This window comes from Mycteria americana, chromosome 2 (genome assembly GCF_035582795.1).
Source record: "Mycteria americana isolate JAX WOST 10 ecotype Jacksonville Zoo and Gardens chromosome 2, USCA_MyAme_1.0, whole genome shotgun sequence".
Lineage (NCBI taxonomy): Eukaryota > Metazoa > Chordata > Aves > Ciconiiformes > Ciconiidae > Mycteria > Mycteria americana.
The window spans coordinates 127,207,683-127,218,483 of record NC_134366.1 but is presented as its reverse complement, the minus strand read 5'-3'; the positions used below and the strand labels follow the sequence as shown (position 1 = coordinate 127,218,483).

Sequence of the window (10,801 nt, the reverse complement as noted above, 5' to 3'; positions counted from 1 at the left end):
GAAAATAAAATACTTTAATAGGAGAAAAAATAGAAAGTACAATTCGAACATAATATACCATACTGAAACCATACACTATGCAATATGAACATGAAAACATTGTTAAACAGCAATCTTCTAGTAAAGATTGCATGTTTCAAGTACAAGCATCGCCCATCACAAATACACAGCTTTTTGTGTATGTCTTAAGTTTCAGTGAGAAAGATCATGACCAGCAGCAGCATATTTAAATAGATTGTTTCATTTTCATTAAACGCTTACCTAGTGAATGTATTGGATGCAATCTCTTCATATTAAAAGTATAAAATCTTATGTAAGGCAGTGCCTGCCAATACAGATTTTAACATATGCAAATAAGGAGGATAAATATTTTGCAAGTTTTTATATTGCATTTATACACATTTGTTGCTTTAAAATGTGTATTCAAGTCTCTCAACATTTAAACATGACTAAAATGCTCAGCAACCATGCATCAAGTGACAACTAATTATTGCTATAGAAAAATTTGTTTCCCAGAGTTTTAAAATAGATGTAATTTCATTTGCAACTCTCAAGATATGTTCAAGTAATAGAAATAACTAGTTCCAGTGTCCATGAGGCGTTCTGAATCTGTATTGGCTGTAGGCATTTATTGCCAGATCATATAAATATTTTATTGAATCTAAAAAAGTTAACTAAATTTACATATAACTATTAAATTCCTTAGGAAATGTATGCAGTAATAAAATCACCACGGTATGCGTTTTTTCTTTTAAAAAGCTAAAACTTTAGCATCAGGCTACCTTGAAATTCCTTTCTGTCAAAGGGCACTATTTCATAGTCAGCTTTATAGAGGAAAAGAGAAAGTAAAAAATCCAAATAATCTTTTCAGTTGGGTCAGTGAACCAGTCCAAATCAGTATGTGGTCACACAAGCACTAGAGCTGACAGATGAGTGAGAATACACAGACAAGAGTATTGGGGGCAAACAGGGAAGTTGGAGTACAAGATCAAAGCATGGCCTGCTGCCAAAATACCGTATTAAGCCAGTAACAAAATGCAAGACATGTTAAGTTGTTGTTAAAAGGACATAGCCTTTAGACATTTCTGAAATAGCCAACTTTCTCTGTATTTTAGCCAGCTATGCCTTCAGTAATGTTTTACACTCTTAAAAACCAGAAGATAGGAATGTCAAGTTACAGTGTAGAGTGTTTTAGTTCCAATACTCAACATATTAGAACTAAGATTCAGTTCTGAAACCCATTACATTGCAGAATGAGGCATTTCAACCTTACCAGTTTTGGAATATGAAATATCCCTATATTTAAAGAATAATCCAAACCTCTATTTGAAGAGCAAATGGGAGCCAGGGCACAAGAAGCAGATTGTTCTTTGGCTGCACAACTGATATTATTACACATAAATCACCAACTAGACTAGGAAAATTACTGGGGATGTTCTCCACCACGTATACAATACCCATTAAGAACAGTAGTTTGACAATGGGCTATGGCAACACAGGATGAAGAGTCAGTCCTAAAAGGTATACATTCAGAACAGTCTCTATTTAAACCTACAAAATATAAGCTGTGCAGCTTTCTTTCCCCTTCTCCCCATTAGTATTAGATAAGAGGCCTTAAAGTTCTTTTACAAATGGATTTTCCATTTAAATTCAAAATTACATTATTGCTCTGTTTTCTCTGATTTTAATGACAGTCTTGCTGAGAATGTGCAAATCTAGAATAGGAACTCTTAAAAAATGTTGGTAACTATTTTAGAGCAAGTTTTCTTCTCAACTGTTTTTTCAAAGCCTTTGGATGCAGGAGATGTCCAAGTTTTAAACAGTCTTACCAAAATAAACAAGTTAATTTCTGAGTGTTGGTAGGTCTGAAGCCAATTAGTTCTCTAGTTACACAGCCTTCCATGAAAGACAGCACAGACCAAAACTTGAATTCCAAATGCAACAACAGAAGTTCTTAAAAAGCTCCAACAAAATTAAAAACTAGCTGGTCACAGTCGTATACTGAAAAAGTATACCTTTTGCATGTCATCTTGAATTGCTCAGGAAGTATGTCATCTTCCTTAGTAGTTGGGAGTACAGGGAAAACTCCTCACCCATCACTTTAGTAAGCAAGCGTCCTATTTCAGTTATGCTCCACAAGTGGAAAAAATAGATGTAATTATTCCTAGGCAATGGCATCATTCTTTCTCAATGAAGGTGAGAAAAAACCTGCTCTGCATTGTTGACCTATAGAAAACAATTTTTTTATTTCTTAAGTTGTTGTTATTTTCATTCACATAACGGTAAAAAACAAATCACAACATCAAATAAAACTTTGTCCTTGGGCAGGAGAAGAAAAAACCTATCATCTCATAGATATCTTAGCAGATGACAGCTGAACTTAAAGAAACTCAACAGTGCAACACAGCATCTTTGCATGTCTTTCTAAAGATACTTGCAAAGTTGGTTTTGGTGAATTAAAACATCTGACATTAATAAAAGAAACCATGTAATTAACAGAGTAGTAAAAGTTAAGAGAAAATCAAGACAACAGTGAGAAGTTCCAAAAAGGTCCCTAATTCCACAGGGACAGATCTCAGTAAAGATGTCAAGTTTGAGTTTCAGCAAAATCATTTATGAAAAGTCCTTATGAGCACGGAAAAAAGTTAAGCCTGAAAAGTGGTTACTGAATACCATTTTTAATAACATACACTTCAGATCACCAACAGAATTAATGTAATTTTTCTCTCAGATAATCAGTAAGATGAAGGGGAGCTATACTTTAAAAGTTCACATGACAGGATTCTTGAACTGCATTTTGGTATTGGGCTTCTTCATCAAGCTGAAGATTCTAAACAAAATGAAAACATCATCAAAATGGACAAATACTCAAGATGTACCATAGTCCTTAGTTTAATCAGTCATTTTCCACATTTTTACATAGGAATTGGCACCTAGATGAAGACTCTGCATCTTTATGTGTACTAGATGATTGTTTATGTTGCACAGTATCTTTTATTTAACCAAGTACCACGAGATACATGAGACAGGAGAAGAATCAGATGAGTGGGACAAGGATCATTAAGCAGAAGGGTCCATCTTCTATCCCTGGCTCAATTACATTACAGAATAGCCAGCTCAGGAAAGCTGACTGTGTCATGCAATTCTTATAACAGGGCTTCCAACCAGCCATAACATCCTCCATTAATAAAAACAAAATGTGATCCCCAGACAACAGTAATCATAGACTGTTGAGAATATACTGCTTAAAATGAGAAAGCAAACACGTATCACAAAAGATGGGTGGTTAACCCTGCTACTTTTGAAGAGCTATCTTCCAAGTTGTTAATATGCCCGAGTAATACACCTTTTTAGTGCAACTCTGGCAGCTTCCCCAAATCAGAATTCCAATCACCAGTTTTACATCCTCAAACATGCAAGATGCACTCATGTTGACAAGTCCAATCCCCTGTATCAGTCTCCTAGCTCTTCATGCCTTTGTCACAGATCACTCAACACAAAGAACAATATGCATCATCTTTGCCATCTTTAACCAGTGAGGCCTCAAATACTATGCTCGTCCCACACAAAGCTCAAGCAGTGTACCCCAAAGCCTGTTAAACTCTGTAGAAACTACAAACTCTTCAGCTCTCTGATCCCACGTGCACAACTCAACTGGTTGGCTTGACTTACAATCCACCTATTGACTACATCTGTGTATGTAGTTCTGCATCTACTCCAAGGTCATTTACTCAAAGTGAGCCTGAAAGAAGGCAACCAGAACAATGATTTAATGACACATGTCTTTTTCATATTGCAGCCTCTCTCACCACATACTGCAAGAGAGGCTGTAGCAGCTATACCAGCTAGTCAAGCTGCACTTTGAGTCCTGAGAATTATGATTTAGCCATTTCTGCCATAAAAGGTCAAAAATGTCAATAAAACAGAGTAGCATCTATTTTATTTCCCCCAGAAGAAGTAGTAATAGACTGTTCTGAAGGAACAAATAGTTTGGATTGAGAACACTAAGCTAAAGACTTAAGTCATCAGTTTGGAGCAGAGCTTAACTGTTGACACCACCATTCCCAGTAGCACTTTGTGCTGACAACGGAGAGTTTAAGAACAGACAGGCCTACTTATGAGTTCTGTATAGAGCAGGAACATAGCATGTCCAGAGCACAAACAAGTTTGGTACAAATTTTTTATTTGGCATTTTTATTTATAGAAAGAAGTTACCATTTATTCCCCTACACATCAAAGAAGAAAAAGCTTACCACAAATTCTCCGTAGTCAAACCGGTGTCTTAGATTTAGATGGCTAACAAGATTTCTAGTAACCTGGTTAGTATCTGCCCAAGGAAGAGATACACAAATAGGACAGATCTGAATTTGGAGGGGAAGGGGAAAGAGAGAGAATTAAAAAAAAGTTATTGGTAATACAGAACGCATTAAAGACATGTTCTACAGGAATAACTAGTCTATTACTCATCCACTACCAAAATACAGTAGAGACGTTCACATAAAATCATAGTTCTAAGTGTTCTTTTCCTCAATTGTGTAATATTCAAAAATTACATTTCAACTTGCCAAATTTCTTAAGTGTTTCTCTTAGGAGTGGGGGATTATCACGTCTGTCTGGCATTCTTTTTGTCAATTTCTGTTGTTTAAAATTTAGAAAAGAAAGTGATTACTGCATCCTACTTATCGTTTGGGAGGATTTTCATAAAACTGAAATGATCAAGTAAGCTGAAAGAAAAAATAACACACCCTATACAGATGAAAAGAATAGAAAACCAAACAGATTTTTCTCCTTCACTTCCTTTGATTACCTTAGATTACTTTTCAAGTAACTGTAGGTTTCACATAAAACAATAGATACGTTACAAATGGGATTCTATAGAAACAGATCTGAATTACTAAATGAAGAAGAGTAAGTGTGAGGCTCAAAAACTGAGTTTGTTTGACATCAAGATAAATCAGACAGCTAAGTCAGAAATGCCTTAGAACCAACAAGAAGCTGGACAAGAAATGTTTTCAAATGAAAGTCACTCCTCAAGTTGAACGCACTGCATTAAGTATATTGTCTTTCTCAGACCACAATGATCTTTACAGATATAGAGTAGCTACTGCACATTTTAAATTGTTCACATAATTATAATGGAAGTAGCTTAAGAAGCATACATAAGCAACTCTACTTACTACAGGAACTATCTGATAAAGATGTCTATTATTACAGTGATCCAGCAAGCGTTGTCTGGTAAAATTGGCTTCCTGACACAGGGGGCATTTGAAGGTCGGGTGTCCACTGTCAACAGAAATACACAGTATTAAACAGAAAAGAGAGTTTTAGAAGTAGTGTTACAGAAAGCTTAATTCATCTGTTATCTTGTCATAGTTTTCCCTTGTTTTGATAACAGCAAAAAACGCCCACCCTCACTGACATAGTAGCAGATCTAATGGAGTTCCAGTGCTACTTCCAAATTGCAATTTTAAAGCACATTTAATATTTGTACTCCTAAATGCATTCTTCTGAAACTTGGACTTTTCAAAATTCTTTTGTTGCAATTGCAGCTGCACCCTGTTCTTACTTACTGGCATCATCTTTTAGAGCAAATCCTTCAAGAAAGTACTGAAAAAAACAAATTCTAATGTATAGATGCAAATGTAAAAAAACCCTGTAGTTTCTTCTAATACAACTTGTTGTAGGTGTTTGGGGGGGGGGGGGGGGGGTGTGTTTAAAGTTAGTAGAAGCTTGCACTATGACTGTCTGGATCTATTTTAACAATAACTATAGAAAAATAAGCAGCCTACCTTGTTTCTCCTTGAAGTATTTGATTATTAGCCATCTCGCCATTATCAGATATTGCATCACTCCTGCTACTTTAAATGAAGTCAAGAAAAAAAAACAATGAAAATTGAGATTACTTTATCAAAATTTTTTAAATTTTAATAGTAACGGGGGCATGGAGGGGGGTGGGAATCCATTAAGTCCCATGAATTTCAAGGCAAAACATACAATGGCACATATTTTAACTCTCACAACTTTCCTTTGGATCAAGGTATGTCTCAGTATTTAGTTACCATGATAACCCTTACTGGAATACTACACAACTTTATAGGAAGGTGGGGTATAATACAACAGACATTTAGGCAACAAGAATGGTAATGGAGGTAACAGTCAAGTAGCTCAAAAGGCATTATGAGCTACGTGAATACAAGATAGGCAGCACTTCCTAAGTTTTTTGACTTAGGACTATGTAAATAGGCATTTAACTATCATGTGTTTACACAAATAATTTACAACTTCAACTACAGCAAGATAAATTTCCTTATGCTGTGCACAAAATAAACTATTTCCTAAAGTAAGAGTGACAAACAGGACCATTTTAGAAAGTAAATTGGACCATATATGCACCTCTAGCTAAGCCAGAAGAAACTGCTCAGACATGCTGATCATCCCTAGAACATTAATATTTACAGTCACAAATCTGGTGACAGTACATTTTTTATACTTCTGTGATATTATAAGCACAGGTATTCTACTGTGGCATGGTCAATAAATAATGATATAACATCCAGACACTTCAGTGAAACATTGCTGCAACTAGTTCTGGTAACAGCTTAAACTTCCGCTTTCAATATACTGATGGCTTGAAAACCAAACACAGAGAAGTTCAGACTGCCAAAAATAGAAAATAGATGTCAAAACAAAGTAAATAAAGGACAGGCTATATATAACAAAGCCCTGTGAAACTAATATGTAAAAAAAGGTCTTCAAAAATAAGCAAAAACCCCCAACCAAACCAAATATAACAGTCAGAAGGTACGAAAAAGAAAAGTTCTTTAGCTTTACTGCCTGAAGACAAATGGTAAGTGGCGTTTGTATTTTATGGTGTGTAACATACTGGAGTTCCTTATACATTTCATAAGAGATCAGTTCAAAATAAATTCAATCAGAAAGCAAAAGCTTGCACAGGAATGTTTTGAAACAAGATACCCACTAAAACAGACTTAGGAAAGGGGAGGGGAGATAAAAAGAGAAGGAAACTTCCCTGGGGCTAAATATTATGAAATCTTTTACAAAGTAAGCTGCTCAAATGCTGTCAAGGCAAGGAAAGCAAGCTACAAATACTACACACTTTTTAGGTGAGCCCCTAGAAGACATTCCAAACCATCATGTAGAAAGGTTTTCTTCTGTATGCTAAGAGTAAAGAAAAAGACCTGGAAAAACTGTAATTTTGTTGAAGGACAAAAATACGAACAATAATTATTGCAAAAAGAAGGCATGCCCTGGAAAAAAAAAAAAAACAAATCCAAAAAATCCCCCCAAAACAACTTTCCTTTGGGGGGTTGGGGGACCAAAAAGAAGATGCATTGTTATACATAAAACACCCTGATTACCTGTTCCCTGTTGAATCTTGGGAAATCTGTAAGTTTGGAATAATAGAAGAAACACCATATTCATCCTGATACTTCTTACATGTTTTATAATGTTGTCTCATCCACGAAAATCTAACCTGTAAATGAAATGTCAAATTATTGAAATTATACTAAACAATCCAGGGAGAGAAGGAAGAGAGAATTCTGCCAACAGAAAGCAATTCATGCAGGAATTGTATAGACATCATATGCAGCAGAAACCAGAACTTGTGTCTCCCCTCTCAGCATGAGCACTTTCTTTCCCGACAGGAGATCTTCGATTCCTTTTTCCATAGAGCCTCTGTCACTCTGTGAGACTGGAGAACATTCCCATTCCCTAAACCCCCAACAGCCAGGCAACTGACAGAGCTCTCTCAGGGGTGAAAGATGCGAGTAAACTCCATTTAACTGAAACAGAGTGACAGGAACTACATCTCCCAAATCCAGGATCAATGTCTGATGAGCTACAACAGAGAGGGGCCATGAGAATGGGATAAGCACCACTGCCCCTTCAGTCTTCTCTGGCCTGCTGTTACCTTGTGCAGAGCAAAATCTTTTTGCATTAGGTGTGTTCTGAGAACACATAACTTTTCCTCTTTAAGGAAAAAAAAAAAGTGAACGAACACCAACTTAAGGCTGCCTATCCGGCTTAAATGCAAGGTAAGACAATGAGTTGTTTAGAATTGTCAGAAGACAGCTGTCCTGGACATGCCCTAAATCAGAATTTCAGGTCCAACAGTGCTGTCAGAAAGTGCTTAGAGGTTTAGAGGCTGAACAAGATCACATGTCACATGTCTGTGCCTAAATTCCATTAAAGTTATTCTGTGATCTGTTTGGTTCTTCCTTCCAGTTTACCAACTTGTTATTGTTTCTTTCTCCTAGCTTTTCATCCTAATTAATCATGTGGAACAAAGCAAGCAGCTCAGCTTTCCACTAGTGCTAATCTTCACACTGGCAGAACCAAGTCCCAAGTGAAACAAAACAAACATGAAGACAACTACCTGGATTTGATGCAATTTGATGTAAACAAAATGTGTGGCTGAAATCCTGCATCCATTTATATCAGAAGAGAGATTACTCTTGATTTCAGTGGGGGTGAAGATTTCACCCAATGTTCTGAAAATAATGACCCCTTTACAAAGGGAATGAAGGGAATGTAAACAGACTGATGGGGCAGGGGGAAATTACATATGATTGTATGTACACTGAGAGTCATCAGCCAGTATTTTTTGGTATTAAATTAAATTTTACAGTAGCTCTAAGCACTTTTCATTTCCATAATGAAAGTTTCTGAGGCTTTCCATATATCTGCAACTTTCATTTTCAGTTGTCTAACTCTTCTTTTGCCAGTTTTATAGCTATATCCAGTTTTCACACTGTTTTGGGGAAAAACTGCCACTCCACTTAAAAAGTCCTTATAGACAATACAAGATCCTCTTTCAGTTTACACCTGTTAGGCATACCCAGCAGGCACTGCATGCCTAGTATATGCGCAAGCCATACAAAGCTAAGTTCAAACTGCTATAGGCTCTTTAGCTCCAAGACAAGAACAGCACACAGTAAAAGTGTGTCTGGTCAAAAATAAGAAAAATTTATCCAACTTTTTGTAACATTTTACTCTACCTGCTTCTCACAGCATCTACAGCCCCCAGAAGCTTTCTTCATACTGTTTTCAACATCTAGAGCCCTTTTGGGATATGTTCTTTCTTTTTTAGTCACGCTCCCCCGGCAGAGAGGACAATGTGTTCCACTTTCTCTGATAGCTGTCAAGAAGCACTTCCTGCAAAACCTAAATTAAAAAGTTACCACAAACACAGGTTAGCAAAGTGAAGAGCATTAGATACTTTGTCCTTGAAGAGAGCTGGCTGATTATTAGGAAAAAAGATATATATCAGAGTAATAGTCTACCGAATACAAATCTTTATAAATATAAGCAAAATCAAATAATGGTGCTTACAAAGAAGTAGATGGAAATGAGGGGAACTTGGCAATATACTTTAGGTAAAGGTCTTACTATTTACTGACTAGTGTTGCTGAGCTGTACACCAGATTGATCATTAATGCGATATTAAATGGTGCAGCAGGCACATGATATTGGAAAATCTTATCAGAGTAACTCCTGTTTACTGTCCTTAGGCTGAGCCAAAAATACTGCAAAGCTTCATTTAGCACACGTTTCCAAAGATTTCAGCTCATCAGCTCTTGCAGTTCTCCTCTCACTTTCTTTTCCTCGTGCCTCAACTGCCAAAGCTATGTTGCTTTTCTACAAAGTAGTACTTTGTAACTAAATGTTCCTCTGAAAAATGCCTATTTTTCCACTATGAATAGATGAGCTGAAAAGAGAGAACAACTATGCTACGGTCCTCGTTTGAAAACGAACAGGAAACTACAAAGTTAAAAACGCGAGTTAGGTTAGATGTGCAAGATGTTTCCATCGGCTGTGAAATTCGGCCACCACCCATCAGACAACCGGGGGCTTGCTTCAAGAGGCGGCTTTCCTAACTGACCGCTCCTCATTCGCTACAAAAGAAAGAGGCGAGGGAAGGCTGGGGCAGCACTTGCCACGCAAGCCTTAAAGCCGGCTGGCGGCGGCGGCTCAGTCCCGGGGGCGGCTGGCGGTAACGAGCTCCGCGGGCCCACGCTGCGCGTCCCGTCTCCCGGCGCGGCTGGCTCCAGGCCGAGGGTCTGTGCGCTGGGGCGTGGGGGGCAGAGAAGTACAAGGCAGAGAACCGGAGGAGGCGAGGTAAAGGCTTGTGAAGGGGGCGGGGGGGCGCGGGAGGCAGGCAGGCAGGGAGGGAGGGAGGGAGGGAGGGAGGAATACCCACACGTGCTGGCAGTTCGCAGTCCTCACAGGCGTTTTGAACACCTCCTGGCAGACGGGACAGTAAAAATCATCCTCGCTGAAGCACGCTGCCGCCGCGGCGGCGGCTCCCTCGGCCATGGCAACACGTCCGGGCCTCTCCGTGTGGATCGGGGACAAGAAACAAGCCCCGCCCTGGCGAGCTGAGCTGAGCTGAGCTCCGCTCTCGCGGGCCGCCGCCGGGCAGCCCCCGGCCACGGGACACGGCGCGGGGCGGAGGGCGCCGGGGGTCCAGGAGAAGATGGCGGGTGGGCACCTGGCACCAGGTGGGAGGCCGGGCTGCGGCGGAGGCGGGTGGGGGAGCGGGCCCGGCCTGCGCGCCGCACGCCCCGCCCCTCCCTCCCTCCCTCCCTCCCTCCTTCCCCGGCCCGGGAAGCGCCCCCGCCCCGCTCTCTACCTGGCGGTGCCCGGGGAGGGAGCTGCCGCGGCGGCTGCCGCCTCCCAGAGGCCCAGCCGCAGCTCCGGCCGGGCTCCTGGCGGCATCCACACCCCGCGGCCGCTCTCCCGGGCGGGCAGGGGCGGGACCGGGGCCTGGGTTTCCATG

General features: G+C 39.6%; 1 protein-coding gene across 3 annotated transcripts; it reads right to left on the bottom strand.

The window, feature by feature from the left end:
• On the bottom strand, positions 1 to 10,801 carry RNF138 (ring finger protein 138). 3 transcript variants are annotated; one of them, XM_075494561.1, is made up of 8 exons: positions 10,655 to 10,801; positions 10,223 to 10,392; positions 9,021 to 9,186; positions 7,380 to 7,495; positions 5,790 to 5,858; positions 5,178 to 5,283; positions 4,254 to 4,361; positions 1 to 2,830 (listed from the first exon to the last, which is right to left on the bottom strand). In XM_075494561.1, exons 2-8 carry the CDS (start codon positions 10,336 to 10,338, stop codon positions 2,762 to 2,764), a joined length of 750 nt encoding a protein of 249 aa, XP_075350676.1. In that variant the 5' UTR covers positions 10,339 to 10,392; positions 10,655 to 10,801; the 3' UTR covers positions 1 to 2,761. The 3 variants fall into 3 exon arrangements, with proteins under 3 accessions (XP_075350676.1, XP_075350675.1, XP_075350674.1); XM_075494560.1 differs by having other exon boundaries at positions 1 to 2,226; positions 10,223 to 10,799; XM_075494559.1 differs by having other exon boundaries at positions 5,790 to 5,855; positions 10,223 to 10,799.